At 58.3% G+C, this 23,070-nt stretch overlaps 1 protein-coding gene across 1 annotated transcript in view; it reads left to right on the top strand.

The window, feature by feature from the left end:
• ATP8B3 (ATPase phospholipid transporting 8B3) overlaps positions 1-20,612 on the top strand; it is a 26,659-nt gene extending 6,047 nt beyond the window's left edge. The window contains 25 exon segments of the mRNA XM_063109958.1: positions 612-725; positions 1,805-1,903; positions 2,516-2,577; positions 3,092-3,164; positions 3,264-3,334; positions 3,790-3,872; positions 5,080-5,238; positions 6,385-6,473; positions 7,140-7,330; positions 7,420-7,628; positions 9,262-9,268; positions 9,524-9,717; positions 10,015-10,203; positions 10,302-10,414; positions 12,086-12,220; positions 12,367-12,478; positions 13,317-13,392; positions 13,469-13,580; positions 13,868-14,234; positions 14,324-14,547; positions 16,916-16,999; positions 17,956-18,195; positions 18,335-18,473; positions 18,712-18,839; positions 20,019-20,612. Of these exon segments, the coding sequence (XP_062966028.1) occupies positions 612-725; positions 1,805-1,903; positions 2,516-2,577; positions 3,092-3,164; positions 3,264-3,334; positions 3,790-3,872; positions 5,080-5,238; positions 6,385-6,473; positions 7,140-7,330; positions 7,420-7,628; positions 9,262-9,268; positions 9,524-9,717; positions 10,015-10,203; positions 10,302-10,414; positions 12,086-12,220; positions 12,367-12,478; positions 13,317-13,392; positions 13,469-13,580; positions 13,868-14,234; positions 14,324-14,547; positions 16,916-16,999; positions 17,956-18,195; positions 18,335-18,473; positions 18,712-18,839; positions 20,019-20,612 (3,864 nt within the window).
• Positions 20,613-23,070: the final 2,458 nt, after the last annotated feature.

Genomic DNA, 23,070 nt, shown 5'->3' on the forward strand with positions numbered 1-23,070 from the left:
CAGAATGGGGGTCCCCTCCCCACCCCCCAGCCACCAGGGTTAACCTTCACAAGTGTATTTTTTTATACTATCGGGGTTCCACCTGTACTTGTATTTGCTTGATATTTTTATTTTGATTGCCCCTGATTTGGTTGTAGCACCCCTTCTAACCAAATCACGGGTTTGGTGCATGCGTTATGTGCGTCTCCTCTGCCCCGTTCCAGTGCCCGTTAGGGTAAGTTACTACACAGCCCTGAAAGTGCAGTGTGTCCATCAGGGCCCTCCCTAAAATCATCATGGGTGTCTCACTTTGGGAAATCCTGGGGTCACCACTTGATGAATCTTTGCACTCAGCAGAGGCTCAATTAATGCTGGCTCAAAGCCTTGCATTCAGCAGGTGCTCAGTAAATGCTGGCCTGAGGCCTTGCATTTATTAGATAGTTAATGCTGGCTCAAAGCCTTGCATTCAGCAGGCGCTCAGTAAGCACTGGCCCAGTAGATGCTTAATTAATGCTGGCCACGGCCTCTCGCACCCGCAGCCCCAGAGGATGCAGGGTGAGGCTGGGGAGGGCAGGGCTGGCAGCGGGGGCCCTCAGCTGGGCAGCACCCCACGCAGGCGGCGCTCCTTGCAGACCAACGTCATCCACACGGCCAAGTACAACGTCTTCTCCTTCCTGCCACTGAACCTGTACGAGCAGTTCCATCGCGTGTCCAACCTGTACTTCCTCCTCGTCATCATCCTGCAGGTGGGACATGGTCCACGTGGGGGCCTGCTCCTCCCCTGGCCAAGTCCTGGTCCTGGAGGTTGCAGCAGAAGTGTCACCTTCTGTGGGAAGCCCTCCCTGACCGCCCTGGTGACATAGCTCCGTCCACCCAGGGCAGCTTTATATATTTGTCTGTGTGACAAGTGGGTGAATTTCCTGCTCCCCACACTGGGAGGGCCCTGGGGACCTTCATTGCTGGGTCTGCACTGCCCAGCCCAGGGCCTGGCACACAGGAGGTGCTCAATATATATGGAACGATGAAAGTGGATGAGTGGACCCTCCAGGTCCAAGGAGGGCACCTCACCCTACTCTTCTGGCACCTGCTGACGGGGCGGGGGTTCAGAAAGACGCAGCCCCTCCCAGGCTGATGGCCTCAGCCACGCGACTCCTGTGGCCCCTGCCTGCCGAGCTGACCTCCAAGGGCAAGGAGGAAGGAGGGGTCCAGAGTGGGTTCTCGGGTCCTGCCCGGCCACGTTCTGGTGCCTGGGCCGGTGTCCAACGGGGGCATGTGGTTCTCAGCAGTGGGCACTGTTTCCAGGGCACCCGGCCCCACCCAGCCTTTCATTCTGTCCCGGGCGAAGTGAGACCTGTTTCTACTCCTCCAGTCACTAAACACCAGTGAGGTGCCTACTGTGTGCCAGCCCTAGGCTGGGCACTGGGCACCTGGGGCCACCTGGAGTAGGTGACTATAGTGCTCAGACCTGAAGGAGACCAGGAGGAACAGAGTCACAGGTGGGAGGGGACAGTGAGGGCCAAAGCCCTGAGGAGGGACAAGCTTGGGGCCGGGGAGGGCTCCCTGGAGGAGGTGACATGGGTGCTGGCACAGAACAGAAAGGAGTTGTCTGAGGAGACGAGACCTGGACAGAAGTTCCAGGCAGGTGGAAGGATTAGAGGGGCGTTGTCCCAAGGTGTGGGGTGTGGGGAAATGGCTGGACCTGGGGTGGTCAGTGGGGGGGTCACAGGAGGCCAGGCTGAGGGTGGAGTTTGCCCAGGGGGAGGCCCGGGAAGGACACGGAGGGTGGCCCCGCTGTCTGGCTGGCCTGACTCCCCATCCGTGTCAGAGCATCCCTGAGGTCTCCACGCTGCCCTGGGTCACGCTGTTCGCCCCACTGCTCTGCCTCGTCCTCATCCGTGCCACCCGTGACCTGGTGGATGACATTGTAAGTGGGGTCAGGTGGGGTGGCCGGGGGACGGGAGGTCAGGGCAAGGTCCGCAGAGCCCTGGGCTGGTGTGGGCAGGAGGGCTGGGCTTCACGGAGCTTCAGGTGGCTGAGGGCCTGAGAACGTCACTTTTAGTGACTTGTAGGTGGGAGTTGTCCTCCTGGTTTTCCTGCAGCTGTGCTGAGCAGGTGTCTGTGGGCTCAGGGATCACATCATGTCGGTGTTTTGTGACTTGGTGTCTGTGCTGGGCAGGTGTCTGTGGGTTCTGTGGTCACATTGTTGTGGCTGTCTTGTGATTTGGTGGCTGTGCTGGGCAGGTGTCCGTGGGCTCTGTGGTCACATTGTGGTGGCTGTCTTGTGCTTTGGTGGCCGTGCTGGGTGCATGGTCTGACAGCCACTCTAGACGGCAGGCAGAATCTCTCTTTTTTCTTCTGCCGACTACAATTTACCTGCAGCCCCCACCCCAGGGCTCCCAGGACAGACACAGTGTGGTGTGGTGCGGGGTGTGCCAGTGAGACTTCTGCTGGGCAGTCACCATAGTGGGGCAGGGACAGGGTGTGGCCGTCCGAGGGAGGCAGGGCCATCTCCCTGATCCACTGTCTGTTGGCCCAGGGGCGACACAGGAGCGACAAAGCCATCAACAACAGACCCTGCCAGGTCCTGATGGGGAAGAGGTGAGGCCAGTGGCTGTAACCTTGTCCACCTGGGGGCAAGGATGCTCTAGCACAGGCAGGGGTCAGCCAGGGCAGTGCGGGGTGCCCAGCAGAGTGTCCATCACCTTCCGTGCTCCTGGACCTCCAGGACGGGGCCTGCATTTATCAGGCGCCTGGACTGTGTTGCTAACACGCAGAGCTTAGAGTTCAACCAAAGGGGAGGGCAGGAAAGTGTGAAAAGGACTTGGATATGGGACCCTGGAGGTCACTGGACAGGGGTGTGGGCCCCTGAGGAGGGGGGTGGGAGGCCAGGGAAGGCTTCCTGGGGGAGGCAGCTGCTGAGCTGGGCTTTGCAGGCTGCAGAGGGAGAGACAGGTGGGAGGAAAGGCCTGGAGGTGGGAACTCTCAGAGGTAGAGCACCCCCCAGGACCCAGCTATGGTCCCGTGGGGACCCCGACCTTCCGCTCTTCCAGCTGGGGGTTGGGCCCAGTAGGAGGTGGTGCAGCGGGTCCCCCTCACCCCTTGCCTCCTGCAGCTTCACGCAGAAAAAGTGGAAGAATCTGCACGTGGGAGACGTGGTCCGCCTCAGGAGGGACAGCATTGTCCCGGTGAGCTGGTGGTGGCCCGGCCCAGAGCTCCCCTCCCCGTGAGCGCTGCCCGGGGTCTCCCATCCCCTGTTGCAATGCGGTCTCCTGCCCCCACCGCAGGCTGACCTGCTGCTGCTAGCCAGCACGGAGCCCAGCAGCTTGTGCTATGTGGAGACGGCTGACATCGATGGGTGAGGAGCCACGTGTCACCAGGGGGCTGGGGGGCTTGGGCGTGAGGCCCAGAGGAGCTCCTCTTTCCCAGTGCCACAGGCCTGGCCCAACAAGCCAAGCCCATGCAGATATTTTGGTCATTTGTCCCGTGAGCATTTATGGGAAGGCGGGGAGGCCAGCAGGGGTAACGAGAATAAGCCGCGGGCAGGCACAGAGGGAGCCTTTGTGAGCCAGCGTTCCGCAGGCCCTACTGTGCGCCCAAGGGCAAGGGGGGCCAGGTTCTACCCGCTGCCCTTTGGCGAACGCGCTGTGTGGCCTCGGGCAAGGCTCTCTCCCTCTCTGGGCCTCAGCCTTCTGATGGGCAGGCAGCTAACGCACAGTAGGTGCTCAGTGAACATGCTTGAGGGGCTGGAAGGGGGCTGGCAGCCGTCATCCCAGGGTGTCATCATCACCTCCTTCCCCTTCTCATCACCAGGGAGACCAACTTGAAGTTCAGACAGGCCCTGATGGTCACCCACCACCAACTGACCAGCGCCCGGAGGATGGCGTCCTTCCAAGGTGAGAGGCGTTGGGGGGCAGCAGTCCACGCACCCCACCCGGGGGGCGTCCCTGTTTTGTGGCCCCTAAATCTGTAAAAGTTGAGGTAAAATTCTTGCTGCTGTTATCATTGTTGCAAAATGTGCCCAGCATTTTATTTGGTGTTTAAATTTCATTTTTAAAACACGACGGTGATAACACGAACATTTTTGATTGGTTCATCCAAAGGGCAGCCTGTGTGCATGGACTGCATATGATCCGCGTGGTGGGAAAGACTCACAGGGTCAGTGGTCCCCCCTGTTTGACCCTGTGGGGAGACAGGCTCAGAGAGAGGCAGTGAGTGCAAACCCAGCACTTCTCACTAGATCTCAAAGACCCCCGGATGCTTGGCAGGGAGGAGTCTCTGGATGGTGGCTGGTCCAGCCACCCCAGCATTCCCATGGCGCATGGCCCCATTTTTCAGAGGATGAGACTGAAGTTCAGAGACGTGGTGAGGGGCCTGGGCTCTCTCCTTACTTCTTCTGCCCCCGACACCCCCGGACATCTCCAGTTCCTACTTTCAGGACTGAGTCTCCCAGGCCCTAAGGCAGAATGTGGCTGGCAGGCCAGGACCAGTCAGGAAACCTGTCGACCCTCTCCCTTCTGGGGTCTCAGCCCACACCCCATTGTAATTTCGGCCCTCACTGAATACTGCCCTGAGCCAGACTTTGCACCCTAAGCCCATGTTCTCAAACAGAAGTGAGGCCAACGCCGTTCTGCTTCAGGGTAACAGGAAGGGGGTAATGGAGGACGGGCCCCAGTGCCCAGCAGGAACAGGATGCTGGGTGAGCCTCCCCCGAGGAGGCGCCCCTTCTCTCCTTTTCTCCTCCCACACTGATCGAGCACCTCCTGTATGCCAGGTGCTGGATTGTGCTCGCAGAGCTCACAGACACCAGTGATACCAGGCCATGAATCTGTCTAGCCACGTCCCAGAATCAGAACCATGAGGGATGGGGCTGGGTGGCTGGAGGGCCAGAGAGGTGTGAGCTGGGGCAAGGTGCACAAAGACCCTGAGGCCAGGAGGGGTCACTTTGGAGCATCCCAGAAGAGGCTGTGTGGTGGAAGTGGGGAGCTGGAGGGTGACAGGGATGTTCCCCCAGCACTGATTGGAGAGGGGTGGCTGGGATCCCAGGGAAGAGAGCCTGAGCTCAGCCACGTCGTTGGCTACTGACTGCCTGGTCACCCGCAGGCACAGTGCTGTGTGAGAAGCCCAACAGCCGGATGCACCACTTTGTGGGGTGCCTGGAATGGAATCATGAGAAATACCCTCTGGACATTGGCAACCTCCTCCTCCGTGGCTGCAAGATCCGCAACACGGACACCTGCTACGGACTGGTCATCTATGCTGGTACGGCTGCTTCCAGGTTCCTGGAGCATGTGCCATCCAGGCCAGGGTCGGGGTAGGTGAGAAGCTGCAAGGCCAGGCCTGGCTGCCACGGATCTGCTGAGTGACTGGTCCTGGCTCAGGCTCCTCTGGGTCCTGGGTACTGAAATTGTTAAGAATGGACCTGTTGAGCCAGCACTCTTGTTCTGGCTGGAAAACATGGGATTGTTTGCATGTAGATGGAAAGGTGGGCACATGGGTGAGTGGGTAAATGGATGGATGGATGGGTGGATGGATGGGTGGATGGATGGGTGGGTGGATGGATGGGTGGATGGATGGGTGGGTGGGTGGATGGATGGATGGATGGATGGATGGATGGGTGGATGGATGGGTGGATGGATGGGTGGGTGGGTGGATGGATGGATGGATGGGTGGATGGGTGGATGGGTGGATGGATGGATGGATGGATGGGTGGATGGGTGGATGGATGGGTGGGTGGATGGGTGGGTGGATGGATGGGTGGATGGATGGATGGATGGATGGGTGGGTGGGTGGATGGATGGGTGGGTGGATGGATGGGTGGGTGGATGGGTGGGTGGATGGGTGGATGGATGGGTGGATGGGTGGATGGGTGGATGGGTGGGTGGGTGGATGGGTGGGTGGGTGGATGGGTGGGTGGATGGGTGGATGGATGGGTGGATGGGTGGATGGGTGGGTGGGTGGATGGGTGGGTGGGTGGATGGGTGGGTGGGCGGATGGGTGGGTGGATGGATGGATGGCTGGGTGGATGGGTGGATGGGTGGGTGGGTGGGTGGATGGGTGGGTGAGTGGATGGGTAGGTGGATGGATGGGTGGATGGATGGATGGATGGATGGGTGGGTGAGTGGATGGATGGATGGGTGGGTGAGTGGATGGGTGGGTGGGTGGATGGGTGGGTGGGTGGATGGGTGGATGGATGGGTGGATGGATGGGTGGATGGATGGATGGATGGATGGGTGGGTGAGTGGATGGATGGGTGGGTGGATGGATGGGTGGGTGGGTGGATGGGTGGGTGGATGGATGGATGGGTGGGTGAGTGGATGGGTGGGTGGGTGAGAGGATGGGTGGGTGGGTGAGAGGATGGGTGGGTGGGTGAACAGATGGATGGATGGATGGGTGCAAACCCTGCAGGTTTTGACACAAAGATCATGAAGAACTGTGGGAAGATCCATCAGAAGAGAACCAAGATGGACCTTCTGATGAACAGGCTGGTGATCCTGGTGAGCTGCTGACAAGAGCTCCTGCCCTGGGGGGCATGGAGGTGGGACGGGGGAAGAGCCCTACCCTGTAGACAGAAGCCCCATTATCATTTTGGGGGCCTCAGTTTCCCTTCTCTGCAAAATGGGCAGCCTGATCCTATGAACAGGTCTTTGGGATAGAGAATCTTTTGTTAAAACAACTTTAGGTGGCAGTTGGCTCTGCTGGTCAGAGCACAGCCTTGTAACACCAGGGTCAAGGGTTCAGATCCCCGTACCGGCCAGCCGCAACAAACAAAGAATCAAACAGTTTTTAGAGATGTTCTATAAAAAATTTTGATCCTGACATTTTCCAGACTGGCAGGAAATAATAACACTCTCATCTCTCCTCTGAAATTTAGCAATTCTTAATTTTTTGCCCAATCAACTTTATCTTTTTAAAAGTTACTGCAATAAAAGATCAACCACTTAAGCCTGGCAAAATCCCTGGAATTTTCCAGGGATTTTGGAAATTCCCTTCCCCCTTGCACCCCCCGGCCCGTCCCCTCTCCCTGCACCTGGAGGGGTGGGAGGGCTTCCGTCTCCGTGTCTGTCCTTTTACACGAGATGTCCACATGGGTGAGTCGCTGGGGTATCTCGGGGCCCCCAGGTTCTCCCACACTGTCCACTGCCCTCCCATCCACCATACAGATGTTCCTGTCCCTGGTGATCATCTCCTTGGCATTGACCTTGGGCTTCAGTTTCAAGGTCAGGGAATTCAGAGAGAAGCATTACTACATCCCGGCCCAGCATGGGCGCGACGTGGCCGTGGAATCCTTCCTCGTCTTCTGCAGCTTTGTCCTCCTGCTCAGCGTGATGCTCCCCATCGCCATGTTCATCATGTGAGCACGCCCATTGCTCAGATGGGGGAAAGCGAGGCCCGCGGTGGGGCGCCGGCGGCATGACCCCCAGTGCACGTGTGCGTTCCCAGAGCCGAGTTCATCCACCTGGGGAACAGCGTCTTCATCAACTGGGACCTGCGGATGTACCACGAGCCACAGGACGTGCCCGCCGAGGCCCGCAGCACCAGCCTCAGCGACCAGCTGGGCCGGGTGGAGTATGTCTTCTCTGACAAGACGGGCACGCTCACCCAGAACGTCCTGCGCTTCAGGAAGTGCTGCATCAATGGCAGAGTCTACGGTGGGCCCGCGCCCCGCCGCCCGCCAGGCTCCCCTGCCCCACCGGGGCCTCCCGGGGGGTCTGCCCACGCCCTGAGCCCCGAGTGGGGGGGCTGGTACCACTCTCTCCAAGGCAGAGCCTGGTTGGTGCCTGATGGCCAGGGCCACCGTTGTCCCCACACCCAGCATTCCCACCCCAAATCTGAACCATAGAAAGTAGCCACATTGCACGGTCTCGTCTGGGGGCTGGCAGAGGTTTCCCGTCAAGGGCTAGGGGGTCACTATTTTCAGCTGCTCGGGCCACACGATCTGTCGCGACTCAGCTCGGCCGTAGTCCGGTGGAGACAGCTACAGACCATACAACCACGAACGGGCATCCCAAGTAGCCTTTCTTTGTCGTCGGATGCTAAAATGTGAAGCTCAGAGAGTTTTCGCATGTCACGAAATGGTGTTCTTTTGACTGTCACAAACCATTACTTGTGGAAGCTGAAATTTGAATTTTGTAGCATTTTCTTTTTGCGGGGGATTTTTTCCCCCAGTTTATTTATTGATAGTACTATTTGGGGTGGGGGGGAGGGTAAAGGGGAAGGAAATAGGGTGGGAGCAGGAGGAAGGAGGGGGTGGGGCTGAGGCTGGTGGTCCCCCCATTCCTGCAGGGGAGACCAGGGGCTTCCAGCGGGGGCTTGGTCATTGCTGGGCTGGGCACAGATGTCAGAGGGGAGCAGCTGAAGCCGTCGTCACCCCCCCAGCTTGGGAGCCCGGGACGCTTCCGGTGGTGGCTCAGTGGTTGTCACGGGGCTGGTTGCAGATGTCGGGGGGACATGGCTGAGGTCCCCGGCCCCCGCCCCCCTTGCTCGGGTGCTTGTAGCATTTTTATGGGTCACAAAATAGTATTCCTCTTGCGGCTTTCCCCAACCATTTAAAAACATAAAAACAATTCTCAGCTCATGGGCCATATAAAAATTGGAGGGGGACAGGGTGTGGTTTGCCAGCCCCTGCTCTAACTCACAACTAGGGTATGTGGTTTAGACCAGGATCTCAGGGGACCTAACTGGGTAATTATTATTATTTTGTTTTTCAAAAGATGACCAGTAAGGGGATCTTGGCTTGGTGTTGTCAGCACCACGCTCAGCCAGTGAGCTAACCGGGCATCCCTATATGGGATCCGAACCCACGGCCTTGGTGTTATCAGCACCGCACTCTCCCGAGTGAGCCACGGGCCGGCCCTAACTGGGTAATTATTTAGTGTAGTGAGCAGTCCCTGTTATGAGAAACGGTAAATGTTCAGCCATAAAAAATGGGCCTGTGCCCCCTAATACATGCCACCTTGTCTTCAGCCAGAGTCTGGGGGTTACAGGGACCAGGGGTCTGTGGCTAGCAGGAGATGGTGTGCTCAGGTCAAAGGAGGTGGCCACCACTCGGCATCAACCCTGAGCCAGGCCCTCTGATGGCAGTTTCCGGAAGCGGTATGGACCAGGTGTTTACATGAAATCACTTGACTTTTCAAAGCTGGCCACCAAGTCCCAGTTTTAAAAAGATACCATGAGAGGATCACAGAAGGTGTTCCATGGGGCCGACTCCTGCTCCTGCCCTTTTGGGACCCTGGGGAAACATGGCTGTGTCTTTTCTTCGTTTGTGCAGAAAGAGAACCTGAGGTCCAGAGTCCTTGGTTGCTTGGGGTGTTGGGTCCAGAGCTGCAGGCCTGGCTTGGCTGGCTGCATCTGGTGACCCCCTAGAAGGCTGAGATTGGGGGGCAGGGGCTGTGGGACCCGAGTTGGTCCCATCCAAGGAGCTGAAGCCTGAAGCCAGGTCTCTCCGCAGGTCCGGAGGACAGGGACAGGATTCAACCTCAGGTGAGCCCCACTCACTCTGCTGCCCCAGGTGGTGGTGGGGGGATTTCCAGGGACCCACCTGGAGCCGGCCTGTCCCCCACCACCCCCAGGAGAACCCCTACCTTTGGAACAAACTCGCCGATGGCAAGTTGCGCTTCCACAACGAGGACCTCCTGCATGTGGTGCGGCACAACAGGGACAGGGTCGTGCGCGAGTTCTGGCGCCTGCTGGCCATCTGCCATACGGTGATGGCGCATGAAGAGAAAGGTAGCAAGCGCCGTGGGGCCGGTCCCCCTCCCGCTCCTCCTCCTCTCCATCTCAGACGTCGCTCCGGGGCTCCTGAGATGGTCTCCCGGCCTTGGGGCTTATGTAGCCCAGCCTCTGGGGCTCCTCTCACTGGGCTTAGCGGTTGTACAGGCCCAAGAAACCATTGTCCCATGTGAGTCCCCACGGTGGAGATGGAGACAGGACCCCCAAAGGGCCCGCATGTGGCAAGCTCTTGGTGAATGCGCGTTCCCCCCTCCTGCCCTCCTGCCCTCTCCCCCCACCACCCCCGTCGGCCCCCTCCCCCACCAGCCCAGCTCTTATATCAGGCGGCTTCCCCGGATGAGGAGGCACTGGTCACAGCGGCCCGGAACTTTGGCTACGTGTTCCTGTCACGCACCCAGGACACCATCACACTGATGGAGCTGGGGGTGGAGCGGGTCTACCAGGTCCTGGCCATGATGGACTTCAACAGCGTGCGCAAGCGGATGTCAGTGCTGGGTGAGTGCCTGTGGCCTGTGCCCTGGACCCCGGGGGTGGGTGGGTGGGGGTGGGCGGAAGGGGAGTGTGTGTGGGCAGCTGAGCCTCTCCTCCCATAGTCCGAAACCCGGAGGGCTTCGTCTGCCTCTACACCAAGGGTGCCGACACAGTCATCTTGGAACGTTTGCACAAGAAATATGGAGTGGAGGTTACCACGGAGGAGGCCTTGGCAGTAAGTCTCTGCAGGAGGGAAGGCACGTGCGCGTGTGTGCATGCGTGCCTGCATGCGTGCCTGCGTGCATGTGTGTGTGTGTACACGGAGGGGGAAGGACAGTGTGCAAAGAAATGGCTGCAAGCACCTGGAGCAGCCATGTACAGTTGGGCAGGTTGTGCACTGCACAAAGCAACCCGCCCCCCCCCCACCCCCCGCCGGCCTCCTCCTTTGCTCACACACACACGGGCTGGGATTAGGCTGAACTCCAAAGTGTACCTGTCCAGAAGAGGTGTCTTTTTCTAATTTCACACAAGGACATCCTGTGGTTGGGCTTTGGCCCTGGACACTGCCCTGCTCTCCCAGCCAGGCCTGGGTTCCAGAACACACTCAATCCTCCCTGTTCCAAATCTTTCCTCTCTGTGGGCGAAGCCCAAACTCCTCAGCTCAGCATCTGGGGCTGTCAGTTTTTCTCTCCTGCTGGCCTCTCTAGCTGGGTCTCTCCTTGTCCCCCACCCCAAGGGCTCCCCAAGACCCCGGTTTCTGACTTGCAGTTTCCCCCGTGCTCAGGTGATATGCGGGACCTTTGCACAGCCTATTCCCTCTGCTTGGAATGCCTTCCCCATGCCTTTGTCATTCAGAATCTTTTGGTCCCCAAGGCTCAGCCACAGGGTCCCCACCTTCAGAGGACCTTTCATTCCCCTTCCCCCTAGCATGGAGCCATCACCACCATCAGGATCTCTTGCTCTGGCCCAGCCCTGACCCTACAGGGCTAGTGGTGTCTGTGTCCAGCCTGGAGGCTCCCCAGAGGTTTTGCTAAGGCTCCAGTGACACCTAGCACAAGGGCCAGCAGGGGGTGCATATGGGAAGAATGTCCTGTGTCCCTCCCTTTGGGGGCCCCCCCAGAGTGCCCTGCTCTGCCAGGGTATGGGGGGCCAGGCATCTGGTGTCTGACCCAGAACCAGGTAAGCACCATAAGAATAGTGATCTGTAGCCCAGGAGCTCAGCGGGATGGAACTGATGGATAAACTGTGGCCCAAGTAAGAGCAAGGCCTGTCTGATGCTCCGGGTGCCCATGAAGACCCTCTCTGATGTCCAAGCCCAACCTCTTGGGCCCGCCCCTTGTCAACCTAAAGTGAGACCTGGGGCAGGGTGGTCGGGGGAGCCATGGGCACCTTCCCTGGAGAACACCTGGCTCCTGGGCCACCCTTAGGGTGAGTGTGCTCTGGGCCTGCCCGAGGCACCTGAGACAGAGCCTGGAAGGATCGTTTCTGTTCCCTCCCATTCCCAAAGGCCTCAGCCCCGGGCCCAGCCCTTGAATAATGAGGCAGAGAGAGAGGAACAGAGATTCCCAAGCCAAGGGGCCAGAGGGAGGGGACCGGGGCTGGGGAAGCCAAGTGGGGAGGGTCTGGTGAGTGAGCTGCACGGAGGGTCTTGAGGAATAGTTAGAATTTGCCATGCAAAGCTTAGGGAGGGTGTTTCTGGTGGGGGGTGGGGAACAGCCCATGCAAAGGTCTGGAAACAAAACAGAGGTGGGCATGTCTGGGGAAACTGAGGCAGAGCAGGTACAGAACAAGGGCAGCCCACCATCCCACCTCGGTTTTCCAAGCCCCCTCTGGCTGCTGTGGGGTCAGGGGAAAGCATCAGTGGGGGAGGCGGGGTGGTGACAGCCCCTGCCCGCGCGGCCCCCAGGCCTTTGCACAGGAGACGCTGCGGACGCTGTGCCTGGCCTACAAGGAGGTGGACGAGGACGTGTACCAGGAGTGGCGCCAGCGGCACCAGGAGGCTTCCATCCTGCTGCAGAATCGGGCACAGGCCCTGCACCAGGTGTACAACGAGATGGAGCAGAACCTTAAGGTGGGCAGACACAGGGGGCCGGAGGGTGGGCTCCAGTTTCCAACTGCCCCCTGCCAGGGAGCTGGGTCCCGGCTCAGTCTCTTCCCTGTCCTCCTTCCCTGCCCATCTGCCACCAGCTGCTGGGAGTCACAGCCATCGAGGACAGACTCCAGGACGGGGTCCCCGACACCATCAAGTGTCTCAAGAAGGGGAATATCAAAGTGTGGGTGCTCACGGGGGACAAGCAGGGTAGGTCCCAGGGCGGCTCTGGGCTTGTATAACTTGCCTGAAGTCCCACCGTCGCCTGTCCCGTTTGTCTGGGTTAAGCATTGCCCTCCTGGTTGTCCACGGGAAAGGGAGAAACAGAGTGGTTAAAAGTGCCACGAGGCTCAGGGCACCTCCCGTGGGCTAGGAGCTGTGCTGAGAGCTCGGTGGGAGTTTCGTCCTCGCAGTGGCTCTACGAGGTGGGGCCGTCATTACTCCTGTGTGACTGATGGGCGCAGCGGGGCTCAGAGAGCTTGGGGCACCTGCTGGAGGTTGTCCAGCCATTTAAGGGCAAAGCTGGACTTGGAACCTCAGCTTCTGTGACCCTGGAGTCCTAACTCTGCTCCACCACGGAGCACAGCCCTGTGTGTGGATTCTCTGGGACCCCGCCAGGCATAAAATGACAATTTACAGACTATATGAAAACAAATATACAGGCTGAATCATATTCACTTTTTTTCCCATTCTGATTTAAAAAGAGATTAAGACATTTTTGTGGGTTTCTAGAAGTATCGTGGGCCCTATGCATGACATGTCTAGCGATCCTGGGCTCAAACTCACATCCCTCCTGCAAGACCAGCTCCAGCCAGCCAAGGGGAAGCTTTTTTGTTCAGAACTGCAACCAAAGTCTCAGGGCTGGCTCTCATTGGCTGGCTTGGGTTACATGCCCTTCTCTGGACCAATCGCCATGGGTAGGGGGTGGGGCATGCTGCTGTGATTGGTTGGGTCTGGGTCTGGGTCTGTGTGGCAGGGTGGGCTTGGCCCCCAGGCAGGTCGTGCCCACCTGGCGGGCTGCAGAGGCGCTGAGCCCGGCTGTTTGCAGAGACGGCGGTGAACATCGGCTTTGCCTGCGAGCTGCTGTCGGAGAACATGCTCATTCTGGAGGAGAAGGAGATAGTGTAAGACGTGGGCACGGGGATGTGGTGGTGGGCGAGGACGCGGGGTGCCTGGCTGACCCCCGCCGGGTGCCTGCAGCCGGATCCTGGAGGCCTACTGGGAGGGCAAGAACGACCTGCTGACCAGAAAGGGCTGCCTGAAGTTCATGCCGCACACCAAGTTGGCCATGGTCATTAACGGGGACTTCCTGGTCAGTGCCAGCTCAGGGTGAATGGCAGGGCCCCTGGTACAGAGGAGGGTCCTGGGAGGAGCGGTGGGCTGGAGCTGGGGCTGGAGGGCCTCCAGGGGGGAGGGAGGCTGTTGGGAAAGCCGAGGCTGGAGGGCCTCGAATGAAAACCCCAAGAGATGAGACTCAGGGGGGACCGAGCAAGGGAGAGACACGGTCAAGGCTGGCCTGGGGGTGAGACAGGAGGCCGGCTGGGGGGCGCAGATGGAGGGGACAGGCAGAGTGACAGAGCCCACCTCCCTGCCGGCCAGGACCAGCTGCTGCTGACCTTGCGCAACGAGCCGCGGGCCCTGGTCCACAACGTGAACGTGGAGGAGTCCCGACAGGAGCCCGGTCACAGCAGGAGGGACTTCCTTCAGGCCAGACGCATTTCCCTGATGTGGAGGAACTTCGGGGCCCAGTTGGGCCCGACGCAGCCCAAGACCTCCAAGACCCACGAGAGCCCTGAGGTGCGGCGGGAGCGGGCCTTTGTAGACCTGGCCTCCAGGTGCCAGGCTGTCATCTGCTGCCGGGTGACACCCAAGCAGAAGGCCTTGGTTGTGGCGCTGGTCAGGAAATACCAGCAAGTGGTGACCCTAGCCGTCGGGGACGGTGCCAACGACGTCAACATGATCAAGAGTGGGTGGCAGGCAGCGGGCTGGGGGAGGCCTGGGGCGGTGGGCGGCAGGCGGCTGGGGACCGGCCAACCGGCTGTGTGTGTCCTACAGCTGCAGACATCGGCGTGGGGCTGACGGGGCAGGAGGGCACGCAGGCAGCGCAGAACAGCGACTACACGCTGGCACAGTTCTGCTTCCTGCAGCGGCTGCTGCTGGTGCACGGCCGCTGGTCCTACATGCGGGTCTGCAAGTTCCTGCGCTACTTCATCTACAAGACGCTGGCCAGCATGCTGGCCCAGATCTGGTTTGCTTTCTACAGTGGTTTCAGTGCCCAGGTACGCCAGCCCACCCGCGGCTGCCCCGCTGCAGGGAGCATGGTGTGGGGGTGGGGTGCCGTGTCCCTCCCATGGCTGTCGGGCGCAGCAGTCGGCAGACTCGCAGCTCTGGGGTCCTCCCTGGGCAGGGCTCGCCCGAGGTCGCTGCGTTGGCAGATCAGAGCTTTGAAGCACAGACAGGTGCTGCAACTGTACCTCCTCTGGGGGACCGTTGGAGGGAACGAGAGCTTGAACCCCAGAGAAGATCAGATTGTGGGGGCTGGGTCCTGACTTCAAGACTCCCAGTGGTACCATGACTAAGACTAGACGTGCATAGAGCAGTGATTTTTCCTGCGTGTGGGGAAATTGTCTGGAAATAGATGCCTTTGAGAGGGAGTGAGGCCCCTGCTACCAACACCCAGGCATTCGAGAGGGAGCTGTACAGAAGCACCTTTAGTAAGTGCATATCGCTTGTTTGTTTTACTTATTCCTAGGTATTTTATTCTTTTAGATGGTGTCTGGCCAGTACCAGGAAGTGAACCCTTCAGCTGGGTGTTTACAGGCTGTGCTCTGCCCAGCTCAGCTAAGTGGCCGGCCCTGGAACGGTTTTCTTAATTCCCCTTTTGGGTGGTTTATTGCGGATGTGCAGAAACACAGCTGATTTTTTGCGTGTTGATCTTGTACCTCGCAGCTTTTCTGAATTTGTTTGTTGTCTGTAGGAGCTTTCCTGTGGACCCTTTGGGATTTTCTGCACACAGGGTCACGTCATCTGCAAATAGAGATGGTTTTGCTTCTTCCTTTCCAATATGGGCGCCTCTTATTTCTTTTTCTTGCCTAATTGCTCCAGCGAGGACTTTCAGTACAGTGTTGAAGAGCAAGTGGTGAAAGGGGACATCTTCATCTTGTTCCCGAATTGGGGGCAGGGGGAGGGAAGCTTTTAGTCTTTATACATTTATTAATTGGAATGCTTCTGCAGGAAGAACGTTTTCTTCTCCCCCACCTATTTATTCCATTATTTATTTACAGCAGTACAAGCTCATGGATCTTTTTTTCTTTTTAGCAGAGGAATGGCTGGTCTGGGGATCCAAACCCTTGACCTTGGTGTTGTCAGCACCATGTTCTCCCCAGCGAGCCACCAGCCAGCCCCAAGCTCACGGATATTTATTTTGTTCTATATTTCTGTTGTTCCAGTGGTCCTAGATTTGTCCTTGTGGCATGTGCCAGCTGTTCTCTGGGCACATCCTTGCTTTCTGGCACCCACAGGAGGTTCCGGTTAGGCCCGAGAGCTCGTGTGCTCAGTGCTACTGGGACACACCTTTTCAGTAGACAGGGCTCGACACACGTTCGCCCACGTGTGGACGCGCATCTGTTTGCACCGATCTGCCGCGTACCTGCCTACCTGTCACCTGTCTCTATAGCTGTCCCTCCATGTCCTGTGTCTAATCTGTCTTTGCCATTTGTCGTCTGTCTGTACATGTATCATCTATGTCCACCTCTCTATCCATCTTTATGTCTGTCCAAATCTCTGTATCTACCCGTCTATATTTGTATCTCTATGTCTGCCTATCTGTGTATTAAAAACCGTGAGTTCACACTGACGCCTGAGTCTAGCTCCACAGTACCAGGCTCCGCTCAGCTTTTCCTGTTTACTCACCTGTAACTCCTTCCTCCGAGAGTGAGAGCTTGATTCTTGTTAGCTCTGCACCATCTTTACTTAGTTGCTCAATCCTAGAATTCACATAAAGCGCTTATGGAATTGAGATGCATATATTTTTGTTTTATTTTATTTTATTTATTTATTTTTTAAAAAGATGACCGGTAAGGGGATCTCAACCCGTGGCCTTGGTGTTGTCAGCACCACGCTCTCCCGAGTGAGCAAACCGGCCATCCCTATATGGGATCCGAACCCTTGACTTGGTGTTGTCAGCACCAGCTCTCCCGAGTGAGCCACGGGCCGGCCCGAGATGCATCTATTTTTAGCTGGACTGGATTTGTGCCTTGGGAGGGGGAGTTGGGCTAGTTGTCGACGGGTCTCTCCCTGCGGTGCAACCACTGGTGATACCCGATATCTAAAACGATCTAAATCTAGAATGAGCTAGAAACACATCCTCTCTAGCATTCGATTCAAACAAAAACTCAGAGGTGCTGTTTTCAAAGAATCATACCCTGTTTTTTGCTGTTTGCCTTTTATCTCTGGCCTTTCTAAAGCTTCGCTTAACCCAGCCCTGGTCTTAGCCCAGCCTTGATTATAACGTGACTTGCCAGCTCACCTGGAATCCTTTCCCGCCGGCCAGCTTGGCTCGTTGGCTGAAGGGTGTCGCTGGCCACCGGGCACCTGACTCGGTCCCCCTTCCTCTCTCTTGCCCCGCCGGGCCCTGGCCTGATGCAGCCCCTGTACGAAGGCTGGTTCCTGGCGCTCTTCAACCTGCTGTACTCCACCCTCCCGGTTCTCTACATCGGGCTCTTCGAGCAGGTGGGCAGCGGGGCCTGGTGCCTGCTCCCCAGTTGACCCTCCTGTCTCTGCTCACCCTCTCCACCCTGGGGGCCCGGGGCAGGCGGAGCTGGGAGACAATTAGGCCCCGGGGTGGGGTTCGGGGGGTTACGGTTCAGCACCTCTCACCCCACCCACGACCCTTTAACTGCTCCCACCAGAGCTCGATCTGATCCTGGGGTCAGTAGCAGGAGTCCCATTACCCAGCTCGTCCCCTCTGCGGGAGTCCCCCATACCCCCTGTCCTGGCTTCTCTGTCTGCTCATCTGTGCAATGAGAACAGACCAGGAGAGATGATTCTGCTGTGTTTGTCTTACTCCCAGGCCTGAGGGGCCCTGGCTAAGTGATCCAAAGCAGCGGTGTCCCGTAGAACATTCCAGATGATGGAAATGTCCCATACCTATGTTGTCCAGTAGAGAAGCCACCAGCCACATGTGGCCAAGGATGGGCACTTGGAGTGTGGCTGGTGTGACTGAGGAACCAGGTTTTACATTTCATTTCATGTTTAAAAAAAAATTTGGATCCCTGGACTGGCCAGCCACACAAAAATTTTCTTTTTAATTGTGGCAACACACAAGTAACATAAAATTCACCATCTCAACCATTCTCAAGCACACAGATTAGTAGTGCCAAGTGCATTTGTAACATCCAGCAACCAATCTCCAGAACTCTTGTTTTTGTGTGTGTGTGTGTGGCTGGCCAGCATGGGGATCCGAACCCCTGACCTTGGTGTTATAAAGCTGTGCTCTAACAAACTGAGCTTAAAAGCCAGCCCCCCAGAACTCTCTTTATTCCCTTTTATTTTAATTCACTTAAACTCAGATGGCCACACGCAGCAAGTGGGCATCGCGTGCACCATGTGCACCGTCCCCACGGGTCCAGGGCCCTGCTGGGGTCCCCGCCCCCCCATGCCAAAAGCCTGCCGTTCCCTGTCCTCAGGACGTGAGCGCCACACAGAGTCTGGAGATGCCAGAGCTGTACATGGCTGGGCAGAAAGACGAGCTCTTCAACTACTGGGTCTTCCTCCAAGCCATTGCCCACGGCACGGTCACCTCCTTGGTCAACTTCTTCGTGCCACTGTGGGTCAGCTACGACACGGCGGGGCCTTCCACCTTCAGCGACTACCAGTCCTTTGCGGTGGTCGTGGGCCTGTCGGGGCTGCTGTCCGTCACCATGGAGGTAGGCAGGGCCTTCTGCCCAGTCCCCAACCCCAAGGTGCCTTGGAGGCGGGCCATCCAGGTGGCCTTCCTGGACCCCGGAGGGCTCAGCGTCCTGGCCCGGCCTCCTCCTGACTGCTGGCCCCTCCCTCTCTGTCCAGGTCATCCTGGTCATCAAGTACTGGACTGTCCTGTGTGGGGTGACCATCCTCTTCAGTTGCTGTGCCTATTTCGTCATGAGTTTTGCCTCCCAGAGTTACTTGTTCTACAAAATCTCCCCCCAGAACTTCCCGTTTCTGTGTGAGCCCCCAAGCGGGCAGGCCCTGGGGACAGGGGTCATGCTGTGGGTCCCCCTGGTGTGGCCCTGAGGGCTGCTGTGTGGGTGTCAGGCCAATCAGAACAGTCATCCAACACAGCGTCCTGAGGAAGGGGCTCTTCTTTGGAATTGGCACAGAGATACCGCACAGTCTGGGGATGTCCTCGGGGGGGCGGAGAGGGCACCAGGAAGGTTCTGCCGTGACCCTCACCCTGTCCCCAGATGCTGACCGCAACGTACTGTCCCACCCCTCCATCCTGCTGGTGGTCCTGTTGAACGTGTCTCTGAACACCTTGCCCACGCTGGCCGTCCGCATCGTCCACCGGGCCCTCAAGAAGCCACGCCCCAAGGTGAGGCAGGGCTGGGACAGGGGTTCCCCCCAAACATTCCCGGGACCCCATCAGCCGGAGCATGTGCTGGGAGCAGGGACTCGGTGTCTTGGCCCCTCTCCGCTCTGTGGGACACTGGGCCAGGGAAGAGGGTGGGTGTGCCGACCCAGGCACATGCCCAGGGTGCCCCATGGAGGCCTATTCCCCAAGGGGGACCCACACTTCCTGGGACAGAGCAGCAGCACCCGGGGTTCAAATGCTGACACCGTCAGATTTCCACCACAAATTAACTAGGGCTCGGGGTTGCGGTGATGGAAACAACCTTGAAACGGCTTAGGCGAAAGGGGGAACTTAGAAACACCCCAAATGTGCACCCACGGACGGACGGGTCAGCACGCCGTGGTCCGTCCACACTGGAACGTGACTCAGCCACGAAAAGGAAGGACATCCTGACACTCGCTACACTGTGGATGGACCTCGAGGACACTGTGCTCAGTGACATAAGCCAGTCACACAGGGACAAACACTGTGTGATCCACTCACAGGGGGTCCCTAGAGTCGTCAGATCCACAGAGACAGAAAGTAGAATGGGGGGTGCCAGGGGCTGGGGAGGGGATGGGGGGTGAGTGTTTCATGGGGACAGAGTTTCAGTTTGGGAAGGTGAGAAAGTTCTGGAGATGATGGTGGTGACGGCTGCACAGCCACGTGAATGTGCTTAATGCCACCGAGCTGTGCACTAAACATGGTTCATATGGTGAATTCTATGTTAAGGATATTTTACCAAAATAAAAAAGGCGGCTTCCTAGCTCACATAACCAGAACATGGAAGGACGGTTGCAGCTGGGGTGGGCCCCAGAATTGGCTGGAAGGGTGGACCAGGACATGACCACGGACCTACCACCTTCCACCACACAGGCTGGACACATGACGTGCAGGCTCACCTCTCCTGGCTTCGCCACCAGGAGGAGGTGCCCAAGGCACCCACTGGCTGGTCCAGAGTTAGGTCCCAGGGAAGGACTCTGATTGGCTGGTCCCAGAGAGAGTTCCAGAGAGGACACTAGTTGGCTCAACTTGGGTAGGAAAGCGCCTGGCCCATCAGTGGGGGCCAAGAGCTCTGGGTGACCCCCGCAGAGGGGCAGGCGGCCCGAGACCCGTGAGCGTGTGGGAGCCTGGTGACTGCTCTCTCCCTTTGCAACACAGGAGGAAGAGGAGGCCCCGGGTGAGGAAATGGCGGCGGAGCCTGTGCCTCACTTCCACCGGGAGTCACGCCGCCGGCGCTCCAGCTACGCCTTCTCCCACCACGAGGGCTACGCGCACCTCATCACTCAGGGCACCATCCTGCGAAAGTCCCCAGAGACCAATGATGACGATGCGGTGTCTGATGCCCCAGTCCCATCTGACGGAGAGCTCCCCTCCAGCCGGAAGGCCTCACTCTGGCTCCCCAGGAGCCTGTCGTTGGGGGGGAAGAAGAGGCGCCAGCACCGGGCCAAGGGGTCCTCTGAGGAGGCGCAGCCCCCCGCCACGGGGGCCTCCGTCATGTCTGTGTGCGGGCCATCCACTCCTTATTTAGGAAACCAAACCGCGGTCACCAATAAGTTGCCCACCAGCTTGAGTAGTCTATATGAGTCTTTCCAGGAGGAGTCACCCGTGACACTGGAGAGGCCACCCTCGTCTGAACAGAGGCCACCTTCTCCTGAGAGGCTGCTGTCCACCAAGGAGAGGTCCCCTTCTCTCCAGGAGATTCCACCATCGTCCACAGAAAGCCAAGCATCGTCTTCCGAGAGCCATCCATAACTCTTGGGAACCGGCCCTGGTCTTCTGAGCAGCCGCAGTCCTCGGAGGAAAAGCTGTCATGCTGGAGGGCCTCGGCACTGTTCTGGAAGAGCTGGCCATACACCTGGGAGAAGCAGCCCCACCCCTCCAAGGAGGGGACCGTACCACTTCCCAGCAAGCCTCACACGTCCCTGGTGGAGACCGTGCTGCCACGTACAGCAGACCCATCCCTGAACCAGCAGCCCGTGGAGGTGGAGCCCTGGCCTGCAGAGAGGCAGCCGTTGCCCGGGAAGTGGCTGCCAGCACCTGTCCAGGACCAATCGTTACCTTCCTCCAAAGACCAGAGCTCCACATCCTTTCCTTTTCCTAATAAACCAGGGTCCGTCTGACCCCAGGGCTTCTCTACACTTGCTCTTCTCTTGCACGTCTTTTTGCAACGCCACACAGAGCATTCCTTCCTGGTTTTCAGAGTCAAAACGCTGCCCTCTCATGACCTGGTGCGAGATTTGCAGGAAAAGCTTGCTTGCATCTCACCTTCACCCTGGGGTGCACAGTGTGGGTGAAGCTTCAGTGCTCTCAAAAGGGAGAAGGGTATGAGCAGACTCTGCATCACAGCCTGGGCCCCCTGTCCCGCCGCCTGCCTGCTGGCCCCTCCCAGGGAAGGTTCCAGGCTCCAACTCCGGCACCACCTAGTCTCTCCCTCCACCAGGCTGCCTGGGTTTCTTCCCCTCCAGTAAACAAACCTCCTTTCAATTTAGACTCCAGGAAGCTACGGGCAGTGATGTCTCAGAAGCAGGTCCCAACAAGGTCTGCACCTTGGGTCTTGGTTGACTCAAAGATGCCAAGCTTTTCTCTCTTTCTTAACTATTTTCTGTGAAAGTGGAACGGTGTGGGGCCAGGAGCTCAGAGAGTGCCGGGGGCCAGAGAAGAGGGCAGCTTCACAGCAGAAAGGTTCAAGCTGCAGGGTGAGCTGGAGGACAGAGTCCCTCTTCCCTCCAACCTCTTCCTCCCTTCCCATCTTTGTGGTGGGTGAGCCCCTTTCCTCCCCCTCCTGCACCCGTCCCCAGTTGGCCAACACACACGCCCAGGTGAGTGACTAGAAAATAATTTATTGAAGAAAAACAAAACAACAAACCCAGCACAGCAATGATTAACAATGATGATGATTTTTTTTTTTTTCTTTTAAGCCTGTCACCTGAGGGTAAGGGCAGAGAGGACTTCTGTTCCCTCCATCACTGGGGGAGACAGGGCTTCAGATGGTCCAAACAGCGTCTCCCCAGAAAGCAGCCCTAGTTTCCAGTCTTCATTAAAAATGCTCAGGGCCACACGGCTCCCCGGCCCTCCTGCAACCCCTGGCTGAGATAATCCCCCCAAAACCAGCCCTTGGGGTGTCTGATAGGGCCACAGGGAGGAGCCCCAGAAGTCTGATGGCCTGGTTTTAATTAAACCGCTTTGGGCAGAGAATGACAAATGGCCCAAGTTCCAGTTGGGGCAGGAGCAGGGTGGGCGGGTCCTGGAGCATCCCCCACCACTGCCATCATTTCTGGTTGGTTAGTCCCTCGGCCCCAGGCCCAGCCCCCCTCCTCCGGGCCTGTCCTGGAACATGGGCTGTCCCTGCTCTCCTCTGCAGTCCTGTTTCTGCATCCTTCGGGCTTCCCAGGATGGAAGCACAGGGAACCCCAAGCCAGCCTGTCTGCCTCTCTTTCCACCTCCAGGGGCTGTTGGGGGTGGCTCAGAGACCTGGCCTCATGGCCAAAGTGGAGTCACAGGTGCAGAGACATTGTCCCAGAGCTCCCTTTCCTGATTTTGGGGGGCCCCCTCTGTTCTCTAGGGTCCCAAAGTGGGCCAGGAGGGAGGGCTCTCTACAGGGGAGCAATCCCCCACGCCAGGCCAGACAGAAAGGTGGACTCATGTCCAGCCCAGGGCTAAGGAGGCTGAGGGTGTCTGGGTGGAGGGTGTGTGTGCTGGTGCCCACTAGGGGGGTCTTGGGAAGGCCCTTGGGATCTTGGGAGTTGGGGCACACCCCCAGCCCCCCACCACCCCAGGCAACAAGACTTGAATTGGCTGATTGTCTGTCTCCTCTCAACAAGACACTTGGGAATTCGTGCTAAAGTGAAACCAACTGGATTGGTGTGGGGTGGGACTGGGGGTGGGTGGCCCAAGATGGTGATGACACCCATGTCACCCAAGAACCAGGAAGGGGGGGCCCGGTGGCCCCTGCCCGGCTGGGGCAGGCAGGTGGCCTCTGGGTGCCAGGAAGTGAAGGAGACCCCAAGGCCCTGCTTGCAGTGGGCTCCCCACTTCCCCAGGGTCTCATCCACCTGCCGCCCACTGGACACAGTCCCTTAGAGAGGGGGAAAGAAACAGCAGCGAAAGAACCACCAAACAGCACCAACTCGGGTACGAAACACACGATGCAAATGGGATCCCGCGCCCCCCACCCCGTCCACTTATTACATTAGCGTCAAGAAAGGAGTAC

This window comes from Cynocephalus volans, chromosome 10 (assembly GCF_027409185.1).
Source record: "Cynocephalus volans isolate mCynVol1 chromosome 10, mCynVol1.pri, whole genome shotgun sequence".
In the NCBI taxonomy this organism is placed as follows: domain Eukaryota; kingdom Metazoa; phylum Chordata; class Mammalia; order Dermoptera; family Cynocephalidae; genus Cynocephalus; species Cynocephalus volans.